Source organism: Mizuhopecten yessoensis, unplaced genomic scaffold, assembly GCF_002113885.1.
Source record: "Mizuhopecten yessoensis strain PY_sf001 unplaced genomic scaffold, ASM211388v2 scaffold716319, whole genome shotgun sequence".
Lineage (NCBI taxonomy): Eukaryota > Metazoa > Mollusca > Bivalvia > Pectinida > Pectinidae > Mizuhopecten > Mizuhopecten yessoensis.
Genome location: NW_018480057.1, coordinates 93,472 through 113,688, shown reverse-complemented (window position 1 = coordinate 113,688; position 20,217 = coordinate 93,472). Strand labels below are relative to the sequence as shown.

General features: G+C 35.4%; 1 protein-coding gene across 4 annotated transcripts in view; it reads left to right on the top strand.

Moving 5' to 3' along the window:
• LOC110442995 (DNA polymerase delta catalytic subunit-like) overlaps positions 1-19,393 on the top strand; it is a 35,279-nt gene extending 15,886 nt beyond the window's left edge. For all 4 annotated transcript variants that reach the window (XM_021486919.1, XM_021486921.1, XM_021486922.1 and 1 more), the window contains 15 exons: positions 3,061-3,171; positions 3,884-4,075; positions 4,971-5,059; positions 5,240-5,356; positions 5,767-5,880; positions 7,939-8,086; positions 9,179-9,274; positions 10,097-10,234; positions 10,895-11,067; positions 12,257-12,409; positions 12,904-13,006; positions 13,823-13,955; positions 14,500-14,610; positions 15,271-15,424; positions 16,492-19,393. In XM_021486919.1, the coding sequence (XP_021342594.1) occupies positions 3,061-3,171; positions 3,884-4,075; positions 4,971-5,059; positions 5,240-5,356; positions 5,767-5,880; positions 7,939-8,086; positions 9,179-9,274; positions 10,097-10,234; positions 10,895-11,067; positions 12,257-12,409; positions 12,904-13,006; positions 13,823-13,955; positions 14,500-14,610; positions 15,271-15,424; positions 16,492-16,588 (1,929 nt within the window). In that variant the 3' untranslated portion in view covers positions 16,589-19,393. The remainder of the gene's footprint in view (positions 1-3,060; positions 3,172-3,883; positions 4,076-4,970; positions 5,060-5,239; positions 5,357-5,766; positions 5,881-7,938; positions 8,087-9,178; positions 9,275-10,096; positions 10,235-10,894; positions 11,068-12,256; positions 12,410-12,903; positions 13,007-13,822; positions 13,956-14,499; positions 14,611-15,270; positions 15,425-16,491) is intronic.
• The last annotated feature ends 824 nt before the right edge of the window (positions 19,394-20,217 follow it).

Genomic DNA, 20,217 nt, shown 5'->3' with positions numbered 1-20,217 from the left:
CTTAAATTGTAAATTTCAGGACCCCCGAGCTATCCGTTCTCCCTTGGGGAGGGGGTAAAGTTTACTATAGTTTATATAGGGAAATAACACTTTTGGGTATATTTTGACAACTTTCTGTAGGAAATTATTTTTACTTGGTGAGAATTATCCTTGGAGGTAGATGGTTTCAAATTGTAAAATTGAGATTCCTACCCCGACCCCTGGGGCCAGGGCGGGGCCCCAAAGGGAAAATTAATCAATATTTCAAAAATCTTCTTCTCCAGACTCAGAGGTACTACAGTGATTTTCTTTACGTGGAAAGAAAGATCATCAGGGGCTTTATTTAAATTGAAAATATCAGGACCCCGAGCTATCCGTTCTCCCTTGGGGAGGGGTTAACGTTTAATATAGTTTATATAGGGAAATAACACTTTTCGGTATATATTTTATATATTTTCAGCAGAAAATTGCTCAAACTTAGTCAGAATCATCTTGGGTAAATGAGAGTTTTACTTTGTAAAATTAGGATTCCTGCCCCATCCCCAGGGGCTAGAGCGGGGCCCCAAAGGGAACATTTACCAATATTTTCAAATTCTTATCCATTGATGACATGACAAGTATTGTATTTCACTTAGTTTACATACTGATTTCCACATCACATCTGAACAATAAAATAAAGCTACCAGTATCTATGATATAACTCAGGTGACCGCTAAGGCCCTTGGGCCTCTTGTTCAAAATTATGTTACGGACAATTAGATCTCTTTATAGACATCGTACAACTCTGATCGTAGACCAGTGACCGTTGCAATTCTTACCAGGTTAATTTTCCGCATTAATTGCCTTCTCAAAAAAAAGTTCGGTTATATAAATAATGAAACTAGTTATCGTACCGAGTACGTATTGTTAGTATCATATAAGAAATGCTTGTATTGCAGTGCTCTTTAAAATCGCCATTCCTGTAAGAATATAAAGCCCCAGGCGAAAAGCAGGTACCGAGAGTTTCACCCCTGTTTGGAGGGGGGTGGGGGGGGTATATTGTATTGCCGTCCAGGTAGGGTACTTTCCATTGTATCAAAATAGTTTGATTGGCAGGTGTTAAACACAGGTGAGAGAAACTATGGTTTCAAGTTAATTGCTTAATTGTTTTTATGATAAGTGTAGCGCAAGTAGTGGGGGGTGCAAGGCCCAGCTGGGGGTTGGCCTCCCAAAGGAAAGTTTTTGAATTCAAGGTCTCTGGATCAAATTCCTGTGTTTTCTGGAAATTTGGCGATTAGATTTAAGCAGAATTTATGTCTCTGATTTTAATTTTGGAAAAAAAAGTTTAAAAAAAGGTATTTATTGCGATTTTCTTTTTAAATTTTACTTTACTTACGCAAGAAAGGTTTGAAATACATGTATATTAAATATGTTTTTACTCATCAAAATTATGTGTACTCATTTGCATATAGCTAGAAAGCTACGCGCCTGCACGATGAAAATAACAATAATAAACTAAAGAATGAGATTGCAGCAAGATTTGTTCTTCAACTTCTTGCGTAATTGTCAGTAGCAAGGTCGAAGTTCACCTCATCAAATGATCTGGTAGGCTTGGCCAATATTTGAGACACCAACGTCCTTTTTTACTAGCCAAAACAATAATCGGCGCTTGGACTCGTCTTACTGTTATAATTAAAAATTGTTCCAGATTGTTCTGTAATTTTCAAGTACAGTTTCCTGTTTATACATTAAAGATGAATACGTCCAGTACATTAACACACGAGTAGAATGGTAAAGCTAACCATGCTTGACAACTTGAGACACCCTGCACCCTGTTAGCAGGCCATAAGCAGCTAGCTACCTGCTGTGGGTCAAGGGTCGCCGCCGCCGGTACCTGTAGTGTTGCAAACGTTTTTTTCCCTCTGTTAGAATATGGACTAGCCAAAATCAGTCACATTTGGACGAAATATTAAATTCTAGGATTGAAAGCATTTTTCCAAATCATTCTGTATCGTGTTTGTTTTGTAACATCTGTCAGTTTCGAAAGCCAACCGGACACAAGGCTTCATTCACTACGCTAATTGGAGACGAGACATTTTGTTTCATTTACTGGTTAGTAATATTTCCCTATAAACTTTCAAACAAAGTGTACACACAAGAAAATGGAAGAATGTTACACATCTCTGTTACTCGTCAAAGTATTTCGGCTTCACCTGATTGACATCGCATTACGTAATGTACATCAACAGCGCCACCTGTAACCAGGTAGTCGAAAGCAGCTGATTTTCTTTCGTGAATTTATGCAACCTTCTGACTACGAATACGAAATAGAGCAAGAATGGTTGGTGCAAATAGCTGACCATTCAAAACACTGTGCTGCTTAAACAACTGAAAAATAGCCTCGTGTTACTCAGAGACGTTAGTTATTGTTACCTTACATAGTTGTTTTATTCCGACCGATTTCCACCTGATAATCTGACGTGAACGTAAATGATATTTTTTCAGACGTACCATGTTCTACTACTATATTGTATTGCATGAAATAGTCGTGCATACAGCATATAAATATAGCATTCGGGCATCCTGGACTGTCAGTGCTATTCAATGTACAGTACATTAGTTAGCTGCCGATCGACAAGTTAATCCCCAACACTCATCTGCGCGGGGTGGGCGGCCCCCAGCGACTTTGCTCAGGTGATTTCTTGGTGGGGCTTTAATCCCCTTCACCTGCGCGACAACTGTCGCCCGCGCGGGGTTTCAGTACCAAATCACCTGAAGTGTACTGTAGTTCTTACAAAAAAGATTGTTTTGATAGAATGCTAGATTTGTGCTGATATTATGGCAGTCCATTTGTATCTGTTAAAAAACCCACCAATGAAATGAAATGAATCCGTTTATCTCAAAATCAATCCCTTAAAAAAATTGTAAATTTAAGTGAAAATAACCTTACAGCGTATCAGTCCGGATTGCCAACATTGTGAAATATTGTTACGACTTTAGTCTGTGTGAGATTGATTGTATTCTTTCGGAGGATATATTTAAATACCTGACATATGTATCTAGGTGTTCCGTCTCATCATTGGAGTTGACTTCTGATTTCAGATTGTTTTGAGGGACTACAAACTGAGGTCGTATTCCCTAAATGCTGTCTCATTCCACTTTCTACAAGAGCAGAAAGAAGATGTGCAACACTCCATCATTACAGACCTGCAAGTGAGCAACACATAAAAAAATAAAGAATTACTGTAAAAAAACCAATTTGTTAGTATTTTAAAGACTTAACAAAATAGAGATGTTATGATTTACTGTTCATATAATCATTTCTGTTGGACCTAGTTTTTGCAAATCAGTAATTAATATTTAAATAGTAGAAAAAATACAATTGTTAAATATTGATTCATAAAAACTTACTAAAAGATTTAAACATATGACGCCTGTGACCTTGAATGTCGAACAAGGACATTAGGTTGAACAGAGTTTATAGTCTTCAAACCCAGCATGCTTCTAGCAAAATATCATTACTCTAGACCTTTTGGTTATACAGAACAAATCATTTAAAGATTTAAACATATATTGACCACTGTAACCTTGAGTATGGGCGAAGGTCATTCATTTGAACAAACTTGGTAGTCCTTCATACCAGCATGTTAATGGCCAAATGATTTTTTTTAACTTCATAAAGAAAATATTCTGCTTTACATCCTAGAATGTAGGCCTTTAATTAATGCAGCACATTACATGTATCTTTCTTGTTTGGACTTATCAACTCATTCACCCCTGAAATTTCATAATGAACTATTCCAACCTTTGAATTGGAAGGGTTCAAATGTGTCTTCAGGGGTGAATGAGTTAATATAGCGTATAATATGTACATCTAGTCATTTTAGGCCTATATTGTATTGCATGTTCGCTTCTGACCTTACAGAACGGTACAGACCAGACGCGGCGTCGTTTGGCAGTGTACTGTCTGAAGGATGCCCTATTACCTATACGTCTCCTAGACAAACTCATGTGTGTCATCAACTACATAGAAATGGCCAGAGTGACAGGGGTGCCCCTACCCTACCTCCTGTCTCGGGGACAACAGATCAAAGTCATATCACAGCTACTGAGAAAGGTAAGACACTGCTTTATCTTATTGATAGGACAATGTACCTTTCTCTAGTATGAAAACCACTATTACATACATATGAAGGGGAGGATGAGAAATTAACTTCTAAACACTCTGTGATGTCACAAGTAAAATGTCAGTAATAGATCTAGAGCGGTTCTTTCCATGCTTGGATTATAGTTACCAGAACATAAGTAATGTAAAGAAAATTCTGACAGATATTCATTCAAAAAGCAGAATTTTCTTTTTGATCTTTAGAAATATTCTTTGCCTCGGGGGATGAATATTAAATTGTATATAGAGTAAAACCCCACTAACTCAAACTTGTGGGGTCCAGATTAATTGTTTGAGGAATACATGGTAGCTGACAAATACTGGGTTAGTTCGACATCACTATCGATCAGGTGGGACGACAGACAGCACAAGCTGTGGGATAGTAGATGATAGAAAGTAATATAAGTTTAATAAAGATGACAATATTTAATAAGATATAAAACTGTTTAACAATGAAAACGCAAAGCTATCAGTGTTAAGAATAGAAGTAAAATAATGTATCTGTTTGTGTTACATACTAATGTCTAGGCTTAGTCTGCCAACTGTAATTTATTTCACAAAATATTAAAACGAGAGGAACTGTTTGATATTTCTAAAATGAAAAAAATGTTGAATCCATGTTATTATAATGTTGATTGGTAACAAAATCAACAATAAAAACATATTTATAAGTTTGAATATCTTTAAAAATGGTCAATATTCCGCAATCTGATTTTTCGCTTAATATTGCCAATATTCAAATTTGGTTTTACACATCAAGTGAATGAACACTTCCAGTGCATAGATGTTTAACATCATCAGGATATCATGAAAATGTGGAAGAAATGACAGATATTTTTCTTTACAGGCTAAAGAACAAGACCTGGTGCTTCCAACACAGAAAATAGAGGTCGGCGATGAGTATGAGGGTGCTACTGTTATAGAACCAAACAAGGGGTTAGTATTGACCATTAGTCAAATATTGTATAGATGTGGGGATGGAGAAGGGGTGTTATAAGGGAAAATTCTGTAATCAAGTCAGCTGTTTATCAAGTGCAAGAGACAAGAAATACAAGAAATAAATGGAGTTTGACTCTGGATAAAAAGCATGACATATTGATCTTATGTGTGTTTTAGATACTACGACTTGCCCATAGCCACACTAGATTTCTCATCCCTGTATCCGTCCATCATGATGGCTCACAATCTGTGTTACACCACACTGCTCAGCCAGCACGCCATAACGAAAGAAGGGTAAGCCACATTATCACTACAGAAAACTACTGATCGTCATAACCTCTACAAACTTCAGTTAACAAGATATTGGGAAGTGTATTTCAACATTACATAAAGAAAAAAAATCAAAATCACTAATTAATAAAGTAATTAGAAATCTAGTAACATTTCTTAAAAACCTTTCAGTGATTGAGTAATGTATATATTTCATTGTACCATTTCAATACTCCAAAGTAGTCACTTTTTTTGTGTTCATCATTCCTTCCTTTCATCCTCTTGAAGAATTCATCTTTAATGATAAATACAGGTAGTAATCCTTGTTGTCATGTTATGAGTATAAATATATCATTATACTTCAGCACAAACCATTAATCACTTCATTTGAAAGTAATTTTTATTTCAAAACCACTGTTTTACATTTTCTGTAGACTGTCTCCGGAGCAGTATATCAAGACACCCTCAGGAAATCTTTTTATCAAGGCCCAGCACAGGAAAGGCCTTCTCCCAGAAATTCTGGAGCACCTGTTAGGTGCTAGGAAAAAGTAAGGTGTACTGGATGGTGTCTGTTGTTACCATGGAAACTACTTTTTATACGCCCGTCAAAGACGGGGACGTATTATGTTATCACGTGAGCGGGCGGGCGGGCATGGGTGGGCGAAGTAATTATTAACGGATTAACTTCAAACTTTACAACAAGGTTAATTACCATGTAACCTTGGACAAGTTCGATAACCACCATTATCCGACCATAATTTGTGGAGTTATGCCCCTTTATGGACTTGCCAAACAGTGTCCGCTCAATATCTCGAGTAATTATTAACGGATTAACTTTAAACTTCACAAAAAGGTTAATTACCATGAAACCTCAGACAAGTTCGATAACCGCCGTTATCCGACCGTAATTATTGGAGTTATTCCCCTTGGTTTCATTAATGCGATGCATGTGTTCCATGATGTTGAATTGCACTCATTGATCTACCAGTTATGTTGAATGATTTCTCTTTCAATATCAATTACTCACAAATACTTCATTTATTTCAATCATACAAACAACTGCTCATTCAATGTGTGACGGGCGTATTATATACCTTGCGGTAACCTTGTTTTATTTATTTTAACCTTGATTTTATAGCAAAAATTCATCTCTCTAAAGAAGTTATATTTACATTTGCATGGCATGTCACTATATAGCCTCTTTGAAAGCTGTGTCGTTGATGGGACTTTAATTACCATGCATCACGAGACACAATTCTTAGCGTATTAGTCCAACACTGACCGGAACTACAATATCCAATATAAATAAACATGACGGCTGCTGAAATATCGCTGGGCATTGTAAGATTTGACAATGTCATTGTAAATTAATGTGCAAAATAAAAAATGAAATAAAAAACACTTTTATTACAACGAAAGCAAGACCAAGGTCTGCAATATCGTACAAAATGCACATCGGTTGAAATCACCAATGCCGGCAATGGAAACAATTTTAATGTTCATGCAATTTATCAGAAATATCGTCTGTTTCACTGCACTGATCAACAGGGGTTCGTTACAAATGTCTTAAATACACATATTCTATAGACCTACTGACACATATGTTACAGACCTACTGATATGAGTCACAGCACACATAAACATTTCAGACATTTGTAACGAACCTGTGCTCCGTCGCAAGATCACTCACTTCAAACGCTATCAGTTTCACGCGTCTCGCATCCACCATTCCTCAGTTTCTGACGACATGTCAAATAACGAGGATGTTATAGAATCTACCGACTGTTGTCAGGTTCCCATACAATCAACAAATACATTCACGCCTGGATTCTTCACAAAATGAGCAAAGAGAAAAGTTCGAATTAACTTCCAAAAATAACTCCCTTGTGGAGGGCAAGGTTGGATTTACGGTGTTCACTGTATTTGTCCATGCGCGAAATTTGTTCCGGGGGAAAATCGAAACAATTTCAAATCTAACTTTCAGCTCAGAGTTCTATTGTTAAACTTAAATCACCCTATAGACATATCATATGCAATTGTATTGATACTGAATTGTGGAATAAAATTGAAGTGTTTGTTAATATTTCAAAGTACTACTGTACTTTGTTTGCCAATCAGCACGCGACAATACGCTGTTCGAACTATTGAACGAAATTGTGTGGACTGTCGATAAGGAGGCATTTTTAATTTTGAATATAAATTATAAGTTAAAAAAGAACATAAGAGGCAGAGAAAACGTAAATATAAGTATTGAACTGTTTTTGTATGGTATTTATGATCTATTTGAATGACACAGCTTTGCAAGCAAACAATAATGCGCGCTATCAAATAGATCATAAATACCATACAAAAACAGTTCAATGCTTAAGTAATTGCTTGACTTTCAGTGCAGTAGTTATAATTCCACAAATTATTATCAAAATAATCATTTAAAAAATATTTAAGATAATTATATTTCACTGTTGAATATTAACTATAAAAATACACATTAACGTAAAAAAATAATCTAATTTTTGTATTTCTGTGTTTTCTCTCCAATGTAATGTGATTTAAAAAAAGTTTGAACACTTGTTTTATTGTATATATATTGATCTACCTGTACCCAGAGCTAAAGCTGACCTAAAGAAAGAGACAGATCCCTTTAAGAAAAAGGTGTTAGATGGTCGTCAGCTTGCCTTGAAGATAAGTGCCAACTCGGTGTATGGATTTACTGGAGCTCAGGTCGGCAAACTGCCTTGTCTTGAAATATCACAGGTAAGATGCCTAGTTGAATTATATAGGACTTGTAATACATGTACATGTCTTACAAATCATACAGGACTAGTAAGATATACATGTCTTACAAATCATACAGTACCAGTCAGATATACATGTCTTACAAATCATAGAGGACCAGTAAGATATACATGTATTACAAATCATACAGTACCAGTCAGATATACATGTCTTACAAATCATTCAGGACCAGTAAGATATACATGTTTTACAAATCATACAGGACCAGTAAGATATACATGTCTTACAAATCATACAGGACTAGTAATATATACATGTCTTACAAATCATACAGGACCAGTAAGATATACATGTCTTACAAATCATACAGTACCAGTAAGATATACATGTTTTACAAATCATACAGGACCAGTTAGATATACATGTCTTACAAATCATACAGTGCCTAGTAAGATATACATGTCTTACAAATCATACAGGACCAGTAAGATATACATGTCTTACAGATCATACAGGACCAGTAAGATACACATGTCTTACAATTCATACAGTACCAGTAAGATATACATGTCTTACAGATCATACAGTACCAGTAAGATATACATGTCTTACAGATCATACAGGACCAGTAAGATATACATGTCTTACAGATCATACAGGACCAGTAAGATATACATGACTTACAGATCATACAGGACCAGTAAGATATACATGTCTTACAGATGATACAGGACCAGTAAGATATACATGTCTTACAAATCATACAGGACTAGTAAGATATACATGTCTTACAAATCATACAGGACTAGTAAGATATACATGTCTTACAAATCATACAGGACCAGTAAGATATACATGTCTTACAAATCATACAGGACCAGTTAGATATACATGTCTTACAAATCATACAGTACCAGACTAGTCAATACTATCACTATAGACAGGTGTTCATTATAGCCAAGTTTTTGTGACAAGTTGACATTATAGACAAGTCTTCATGTATCTCAATAAAGCTTGAACAAGGAAGAAGCACATTGAACAGTTGAATTAAATGAATGGTATATTGGTTTGTTGGTTGATTAATTTATTGATATGCTTTAAATTTTCTAGAGTGTGACTGCCTTTGGGAGGACAATGATTGAGCAGACTAAGAACTATGTGGAGGAGAAATACACCATTGCTAATGGCTACAAACATGATGCTAAGGTTAACTTCCTACTTCTATTTTTTAGGAAAAATCTTTTAAGGCCCTGTCATATCGTTGTTTAGAGGAAATGATGATGAAGACTCGTCAAATTAAAAGATTAGATAGGGTAGAAAGAGTGTTAGATTACCTGGACAATCATGTGTCATAATGACAAATACAGGTAGCTTGATCCTGACTGCTGCAAGACAACTACCGGGTATATGCATTAACTGTTGAACAGATGTACCGTAAAAACCCATGTTATTTGCGCAGGTACTTTTTGAGGCTGAAAATCTGGAAAAAAAAGCTTCTGCTCGAATATTTTGCGCACCCAAAAAAATTGGAGAAAAAAACGATGTGTTTTGATTTTTTGTCATTGACGTAAAACGGTATTATAAATTATATAAGTTTATATTATTTATTGTTGCAAATCTTTATCATCTTCTTTTTTCATTACATTACTAATTCAGGATTGTTGGCAAATCAATTAGTATGGTATCCTGAATTGTTTCCTTTACAATAGTACCTACTTTTAGAAGTGTATTAAGTTATCCTAAATATGCATATATGCAGTATAGCAGTTAAGAAATTTCGGTATGCATTAGAGCCAGATGAACTCGTGCTGAATTGAATGACTTTACTAACTCACCGAGATATTTGGTTCCGATACCAAACTCGGAAACCCTGGCATACTTAAATGATTTTCCTGGACAGGAAGAGTTGAGTCAAATATGTTTACTGCATATTTCAACAGGAAATGATTGTAGCTGTAAGAAAGATTTTTTTTTTTTTTTTTACTGTTGGCTGTGATTTTCATAAAACATGTTGTAATTGTTTGACAGGTTGTGTATGGAGATACAGACTCTGTGATGTGTAAGTTTGGTGTGGAGACTGTGGCGGAGGCCATGGAACTAGGACTAGAGGCAGCTTCCTTTATCTCAGAAAAATTTGTCAGCCCAATCAAACTAGAATTTGAAAAGGTTGGTGTAATATGGCTCTAATTATATATCAGTATATTGTTCAGTGCTGCCATAGTAAAGAAATATGTATCATTTGCATTTTGGAAAAACAAATTTTTGTTGTCCGAGTTAAATTCAACATGTATGTTACCTGAAATGAAATTAGATAATTTGTCATGAATGTGTTTTCATTCATTAATAAACTTTAATTTTGTGCATCTTGGTGATATTTCTTATCCTGACACTGACAAAATTATTATATTGAGTATTATATTGATTTTTGCAAAAATTTGTGTTCAGCATTGGTCATAAATTCCAGTACATTGTACCACTCAAATAATTATTCATACAATGTACTTTACAAAAAACAAAAATCTCAAGGTAAACATAAGTCAATGTCCCTGAAATTAGTACAGAAAGATAAGTTCTTGATACTAATACACATGTAAATAATCTGCAGACTTCTGCTTCGTGTAACTGCTGTCAATTATCTCAACTTCATTGTTTTAAAAAGACGTTTTTGTACTAGATCGCTTCATCTGTTTTAGGATGATAGAAAAAAAGGAAACAAAAATGTTACCCTCCCTTGTTAAGTTTAAAAAAAAACATTATCTTCAATTTAAAAGAGTCCTTAATGATACGTTGGTATTGGTAACTAATAATTTTGTGACATTTTTGTAGGTTTACTTTCCATATTTACTAATCAACAAAAAGCGTTATGCGGGATTGTACTGGACAAACGCGGAGAAACATGACAAGATGGACTGTAAGGGTATAGAGACAGTGAGACGAGATAACAGTCCTATAGTGGCCAACCTCATCAACACCTGTCTCCAGATGCTCCTCATAGACAGGTAGGCTTTATCATTAGGTGGGAGACACGATTTATTGTAAGGTGAGAGACAGGTAGGCTCTATATACAAGGTGATTACAGACAGGTAGGCTTTATCATTAGGTGGGAGACACGGTTTATTGTAAGGTGAGAGACAGGTAGGCTTTATCATTAGGTGGGAGACATGGTTTATTGTAAGGTGAGAGACAGGTAGGCTCTATATACAAGGTGATCACAGACAGGTAGGCTTTATCATTAGGTGGGAGACACAATTTATTGTAAGGTGAGAGACAGGTAGGCTTTATCATTAGGTGGGAGACATGGTTTATTGTAAGGTGAGAGACAGGTAGGCTCTATATACAAGGTGATTACAGACAGGTAGGCTTTATCATTAGGTGGGAGACACAATTTATTGTAAGATGAGAGACAGGTAGGCTTTATCACTAGGTGGGAGACACAATTTATTGTAAGATGAGAGACAGGTAGGCTTTATATACGAGGTGATTACAGACATGAAGGCTTTATCATCAGATGGGAGACACAATTTATTGTAAGGTGAGAGACAGGTAGGCTTTATCATCAGGTGGGAGACACAATTTATTTTAAGGTGAGAGACATGTAGGCTTGATCATCGGGTGGGTGAAACAATTTATTGTAAGGCGAGAGACAGGTAGGCTTTATATACGAGGTGATTACAGACAGACAGGCTTTATATATGAGGTGATTACAGACAGGTAGGCTTTATCATCAGGTGGGAGACATGATTTATTGTAAGTGAGAGACCAGTAGACTTTATCATCTGGTGGGAGACATAATTTATTGTAAGTGAGAGACAGGTAGGCTTTATATATATATACGAGGTGTTTACAGACAGGTAGGCTTTATATACGAGGTGTTTACAGACAGGTAGGCTTTATCATCAGGTGGGAGATACATTTTATTGTAAGGTAAGAGACAGGTATGCTTTATCATCAGGTCAGAGACACGTTTTATTGCAAAGTGAGAGTCAGGTTGGGTTTATACAAGTAGAATATATTATAAAGTAGGAAACCTGTTTTATTGTAAGATGAGAAACAAAATCGATTTACTGAGATGTGATCAGGGACAGGTTGATTTTTAGCCTAACATCATCAGATGTATATAAATGTATCCTACAACTTAAAAGGTCCCGAGGATAAGTATAGCTCAAGTGTTATATTTGTTCCCTGCAGAGACCCAAAGGGAGCTGTGGAATATGCGAAACAGACAATATCTGACCTGCTGTGTAACAGGATAGATATTTCACAGCTGGTCATCACCAAGGAACTCACGAAGACCGATGACGAGTACTCGGCAAAACAGGCCCACGTAGAACTGGCAAACAGGTAACAGTAAGGTGCAGAGCAATGCTCAGAGCTCCTCAGAGAAATTTGGTTCAGTGTACTGTAACCCTGTTACTGTAATTTTACCCTGTAACTGGCACATGAAGTACTGGGTATTCATTTACTTAATAAACTTGAGATTTTGTTATTTAACTTTGCAGGGTGAACATTTTTTTTATTTCAAAAATCAGAAACTTATTTTAAGTTAACTTTTGTGCAACACCACGTTTATTGTCTGGTGTATTTCCTGTTATGACAATAGTTGTCACTATATGTAATGAACCACACTCTGCAAGAAATGCAATCGAACTAGAATCCTTTTTCTACATAAACCCAATAAAAGTCTCTGAGGCCATAATATGAAACTTTGCCTCATTCTTAGGCACTATAAACAGGTTGTTATCTGATAGCAACGACATTTTAATTAAAATTAGTAATTATTGTAAAGACAGATTTAACTATTCACAAGTGTACACTTTTCTTAATTATCCATCCAGAATAAAGAAAAGAGACCCAGGCAGTGCCCCTCAACTTGGAGACAGAGTCCCTTATGTCATTATTGCCGCAGCAAAAAAGACAGCAGCTTACATGAAGTCTGAGGTTTGTATATGCAGTCATATAGTGAACAGGTCCGCTACGTCCTCTTAATCCTATATCAGAGTTCTGAATGATGATACAGAGTAACCTTCCTGTTATCAAGCGTTTACCAGTGTTTCAACTCAGGTGTGCTAGAAGGTGCAGGTTCATTTCAAAGCATTAGGGACAACTTTTATCAGACATCCAAAAAGAGTCTTAAAATAGAAATACAGGTAAGTTTTGGAACGGACCATGGTAAACTTATTGCACATCAATTGGTGTTTATATATTAGTATGAGATTCAATAAAGAGTGGTATGGGGATACCTCTTGAAAATTCTCCTGTGTTCAGTGAAAATTAAATTAAAAAAAAAAAAAAAAAAAAAGTGATCCATTCTGTAGTGATCAGTACCCTTTCATTGTGGATTATTGATCCCTGATAGTTTTTTTTTGTGCTTTTTTATTTAATCATATGGTCAAGTAAACATCATGGGTATCAAAATATCTGTTGTTTTGTCTGTATGAGGAGAAGTATTGTTTTAGGCTTTCCATATCTTGTACCTGGGAGACTCAAATTTCATTCGTTAGTTGTTGTCCTGGAGTTGGTTTAAGTACATTCCTGTAGATAGATTTTCAGTATATAGCCTGTATAAGATAAGTTGAGACTGAGTACATTACTCATAACTTGTGGAAGTAATGAGCATGGTTTGTCCCATGTCTTATGTGTTATTATTAACCTCACTTCATACAATGTTTAACTATTACTTGTCTGCTTTGTGTTGGTGACCTGAGACATGTCCTCATGAATATTGACCTTTAACCTGTCTTTTGCCTGTCCTAGGACCCTATATATGTCCTGGAGAACAACATCCCTATTGACACACAGTATTACCTGGAGAACCAGCTATCCAAGCCTCTTCTCAGGATTTTTGAACCAATTCTTGGCGAGAAGAAAGCAGAATCTGTCCTTTTACGTGAGTTGGTACCTTAAACTTCTCATAGAATTAATAAAAAATTAGTTAATTATCAAACCAGACATATTTTAGAAACCGGTTACTCGAAAAATCTTCCGACCAGGTAACCAGTTAATTGGTCAGTTTAGTAATCAAACAATAACAAAATACATCATATGTTTAGTAAAAATGTTCAAAATACAGAAGAAATTAACTCTTAAAGTTCTTAAGGACTACAACTCAAATTTGTACTTTAAAAAAAGCTGTCGTATTTGTGAAATAAAAAAAATTGCACTATTAAAGAATGTTTCCCAAACAGGTTTAAAATCAGCTTTTATCAGAACAGGCCAAATGTCAATTATAATTGTCTAATGTTTTGCAAATTTTATACAACAATTACACAAGAAAAAGTTAATTTGAACATGTCAATATCAGGACAGCATAGATCATTTAGGCCTTCTGTTTATTCATAATGAAATTTTTGTTTAAAAAAGGCTAATAAACAAGATGACTTTGAATAGAAAGTTAAAAAGTGTGATAAAAAATGTAAAATTTGAATCGACAGGTGGAGACCATACCCGTACGAAAACTACGGTTACAGCTAAAATTGGTGGCCTAATGGCATTTGCTACCAAAAAGGAGAAATGCATTGGCTGTCGAACAGTACTGGATGACAGTAAGTGTTTTAAAAAACGAGTTCCCATTGATTTTCAGATTCCTAGAGCATTCTTGTCATGAATCAGAAATGACTAAAAAAGTACAATAAATGTCTGTGGAAATGTCGTTTAATTTTTGTTAAGCTCAATAATTGTCTTTCTCTGTTGTGCGAAGTAGATAGAGAGAAATCTCAACTGAGGGTAACTTATTAAGTTTAACATGATTCTCTTAATCCAAGGGTAACTTATTAAGTTGACCATGATTCTCTCAACCCGAGGGTAACTTATTAAGTTGACCATGATTCTCAACCCGAGGGTAATTTATGATGTTGAAAATGATTCTCCCAACCCGAGGATAACTTATTAAGTTGACCATGATTCTCTCAACCCGAGGGTAACTTATTAAGTTGACCATGATTCTCTTAATCCGAGGGTTACTTATGAAGTTAAACATGATTCTCTCAACCCGAGGGTAACTTATTAAGTTGACCATAATTCTCAACCCGAGGGTAACTTATTAAGTTGACCATGATTCTCTCAACCCGAGGGTAATTTATGAAGTTAACTTGAGGCCAAGTGCTAAATTTCAAATGTCTTATCCCAATAATCGTTATGCATATATGTAAAACTGAAAATTGTGCTCAAAATATTAATTTCTATCATCCAATGTGTTTCCCCAGAATCTGCAGTGTGTAAGTACTGTAAACCTAAGGAGTCTGGTATCTACCAGAAGGAGGTGTCCCATCTTGGCATGCTAGAGGAGAAGTTCTCACGCCTGTGGACGCAGTGTCAGCGCTGTCAGGGCAGTCTGCATGAAGATGTGTTGTGTACCAGGTAAGCATTGACAGTATTATTAGCTCACCGGGTCCGAAGGACCAAGGTGAGCTTATGCCATACCATGGTGTCTGTCGTCCGTACGTCAACAATTTCTTAAACATGATTGGAATTTAACTCAATTTTACTGGAAGCATCCCTGGGTTGTGGGGATTCAAAATTGTACAAATGTTGGGGTTGACCCCCAAGGGGGCTGAGGGGTGGGGGCAATTTGGCTATATTGCTTTGACTTCTTCTCTGGAACTTAGGGATAGATATCAACCATATTTGACTGGAAGCATCCTTAGGTAGTAGAGATTTAAAATTGTACTAAATGGTGGCTGAGGACCACTGGGGTGAGGCTAAAAGGGGGAAATTTGGCTATATTGCTACAAACGACTTCTGTTGAACTATGCACTGGATATCAATCATATTTGATCCTAAGCATTCATGGGAGGCAGGGATTCAAAATTGTACAAATGGTGTGGCTGATCCCCAAGGGGGCTGAGGGACGGGGCCAAAAAGTGTTATTTTGCTATATTGCTTTTAGCGACTTCTCTGGAACTAAGAGATGGATATCAACCATATTTGACTGTAAGCATTCCTAGGTGGTTGGGATTCAAAATTGTTTAAATGGTGGGGCTGACCCCCCCCAGGGGGCTGTATCAATTTATAACTTTAATACCCAGTTTTAAGTCAAATAGCACGTCAACATATGCTTGTTCCTTATTCCTGTTTCTTCTTCTTCAATCAGCTTTTTACCATCCCCCTTCTGTACAAAGTAAGATTTCCCTGAGATCAAACTTAAGAAAACACAAACCTCCTGAAATTCTTCTTTGTGCAAAATGCTTGCCTTGAGTTGCTTTAATTGTCAAAATTAACAATTCTTTAAATAAAATATGTGCCTAGAGTTGCGTTAATTGTCAAAATTAACCATTCTTTAAATATAAAATCAGTTCCCAAGGGTCAGTCTAAATTGGGTTAGATACCTTTTGGCCTATGTGCTTCATGTCTCCAGCACGTGAGAGACAGATATTGTTTCTGCTTGATTAAAGTTGTTGACAAAGGATGTCTTTGTTTCTTTGTAGTCGAGATTGTCCTATATTCTACATGCGGAAGAAAGTGCAAAAAGACTTAGCTGACCAAGACAAACTGATGACAAGATTTGGTGTTCCTACATGGTGACAAGAACTCTTCAGGGGATATGAACTATCAGTGTCTCAACAGTCAGAAGTGATGTTATCCAAGTTTGTTGTCAGTTGCTGATTTAGAAGTGGCATAATTGTTGGAATAACATTTTTCTAGATGTCATGATATTCTGACAACCAGCAATGAAGAAATGGACTGATGAAAAGCTGGTTTTGAAATCAGCCTTGTGCAGATTTATTTTTGATATACAATGTACCAGAAAACAATCTGGATACATGGACTCGTTTTGTGATATACCAGAACAAATAATATGGCTCTATAAACTTTCAATTTGTTGAAAATCTTCAAAGTGTCAATAAGAATGGGGGTAACAAGGATAGATACGAGAGAAATCCAGACATAGAACCTGAACTTGTGATTTCTTCTTGTCTAGTCGTAAGTTTGGTTCACATGATTGATTTGTTTATATATATTTGCATGCTGAAACTTGACTGACAAATCTCTATTAACCCTTTCACCCCTATGCAACTTGAGTAAACTATACTATACATTGATCTGGATGAGCCCATTATGGTCTACAGTGGTGAAAGGGTTAATCAGGTCATACTTAAAAGAGAAGCCATCATACCAATGCAATCATTGAATCACTCAGAGTAGAATTTCTGTAAAACGTCCTAAAGCTCTCAAATCTAGTACTTGTACTTGTATTTCATTGTTTAATGGAGGCAGCTCTTTCATTCTCTTCTTGCGTAATCTATCACGTTTAGTTTTCAGATTTTGTTTTCATGTACCCATCCTTTGTTATTAGACACAGATATTACTTCTCCTTTGCATTGTCAAACATATACATAAATAGCATGTACAATCAAGGCCAGGTGGATCAACAAACTACAACTGTCAGGGATTTTGTCGTACCGTATTGTGCTCACGCTGACAAATATTTACTCTCTGTACATAAATAGCACACATTGCCAACACTTCAGTAAGTTATCATTGCTGGCTATCATTCAAAATTGTCAACGTAACGTCATACTTTTACACGTTTACAAGAAATCTTACTAATTCAATCTAATTTTCAATTAATAAGTATTGATTTAAGTCATATTTGTGTACCTCTATAAAATGTGATGACAGGAATGGGTTGCTGTGATATGTACACTGTAGGGGTGGGTTCCTTTTTATCAGGACACATTTGTCTTTCATATCAGGGATGCCTCTTTACCTACTGATTGAATTGTTTATTTTTTCATTACAAGTCATTTTTACTTGAGAGATCACTCTTTCAAACTGTTTCTGCGCGAAGTCAAATCCAGAACTGACAACTCTGTATTAACTCATTCACCCCTGAAATTTCAGGATGAACTATTCCAACAATTGAATTGGAAGAGTTCAAATGTGTCGTCAGGGGTGAATGAGTTAAGGGTCCAATGCTCTGTTGGGTGAGCTGAAGAAATAATATCTATAAGCCACCAAATGATTCATCAATTTGACTTTGTTTTTCTCAAAAATAAACTACCTTTTTCAGGATTTAAGGTCTCTTCCTTTTAAAATTCCTTGACCTTCCACCAGAGTGATTGTTGCTGTCATTTATGAAAAAATGCTGTATACCAGGGCATTTTCGCCTTTTTCTCCCTCCGTAATGAGGCCCAATGTATCATAAGTAACATAGTTACCAAATGTGAAGGGAGAAAATAACACCGAGCAAATATGTATTTTACTGGCATTGGGCAAAACATTCCCAGTATGCAGTATTTGCCTCAGTTACCCGGTATATAACAAAGCATCAGTCAAATAATCTACAAACAAGTCTGAGTGCATGAAAGGATATTTAAACAAAACAATAGTAATCCATAATTAGTATGATATACTTCGATAACTTGAAAAATAATTGGATGAGGATTCCCAGGGTATTCATACCTAATGAATCAAAATATTTCAGTGTTTCCTTGTGCACTGACAAATCAATGAGGAAGAACATGGTCATGCTTTGCCAAACATGGGTTTATTGATTTATTGATTTATTGATTTATGAATTGATCAAACCAGGAGAAAAGTTGATAAATTGTGAAATTAAGTGCTCTAGTATTAAATTATTAACCACATTGACAATAACTGCACTATAATCTAAGGCTAATCCATATATGAATATAAAATAGGGAAGGGGGCATTTGTAATTGATGATTAATGTGGGTCTTATCTATAATAAGTGCTTGTATAGTACTAGTAAGCTTCAGGGGGAAAAGTTACTGTGGCTGCTCACAGAAAAGTGCCTACTTACCTGTACATGTGATATATTTATGGAATAGTCCTTAAATTATTACCATAAATATAAAAGCTTTTTTTGCAAATTAGAATTTATGTTTAGAAAAGGCAGTTTATTTGTAATTAGGAAGAGTGTTTAATGGACCAAAATAAAAGGTGATGATCGATCCCGGATCATGAGGTAAAAGTCTTGCCTATTGATTTCTACAGTTATGTATTTTACATGTATTGACACTTGAGAACTTAAGCTTTTAATCTCATCAGAGGGCTGTAATTTTAGTAGGTAAAATCCTTTACTCTCTGCTTGAATGGCCAGTGATTGTATACCATATAGGTAATTAAGAACATTATGATTGAGAGACGATGCTAAATTAAATTATGAATGCCATTGATCTTAGTTGTACAAATAATAACCAAAAAGTATTTTTTCTTCGCATAATTTTTTTGAAACAAGTTAAAGCTGACAGTACAAGTTAAAAAGCTTTCAATTGAGATTAAAAAAACCTGATTTTTTGTTTCTGGTTTTGAGATCTTCCCTAGTGTCAGCTTTAACTATGGTCAATAAAGTGCTCAAATGTTGATTATTTGTTTTTCTTCTTTTTCATTTGCAAAATTTACAGTAAACACAAAAAATGTCTGGACATGCTGTGATGACACTGGATTTAGGGGAGTATAATAATATATTGATGAACCTACATGTATTTTCCCCACTGCACCATTTTTTCCATCAAATTCATTCCAATAACCTACAAGTTGCAGCTATACTATCTTACACCAATATCTGTCTACCTATAATGATCTTAGATTATGATATATAACATCCCAAATCTAGTCATATTCTTCTGTNAGCTGTTCACAAATTATTGAGAACTTCAACTTTGACAAATCTGTTTTGGCGCAAACTTATTATGCAGAATATGTGCTATTACAAGTCAATAGCTCAAATACTGGTTGAAGTTACAGGACCAAAAGTACCATTTGGTTCATTTCATCAAGCCATCTAGTGGTTAAGGTAATAGGATTGTGTCGCCATTTCTCGGTAGAATTTCTTCAAATTTTGTAGTTATATTGCTTTGAAACAAAGGACATTTTCTGCCACCAAAAAAATATAGGTTGTCAGAATTTTAAGGATTTTAAATGGAAATTTATATAAAAAGGAGTGAATTTTGAGGAAAAAATGAAAGACAAGTTTTTGCAAAATACTGTCAATAAAGATGATACTGCCATACATTAGTATTGCATTAACGTATATTAATATAATAAATGCTGAAACTGTGTAAAATAGATTATCTATAAATGACATTTTATAATAAAACCATATACACATAGTAATTGCATGTAAGAGTTATCTGTCTTGAAAAACTTCACAGTAGCCGGTTTCCTGAAGTACAGAAAAATGGACA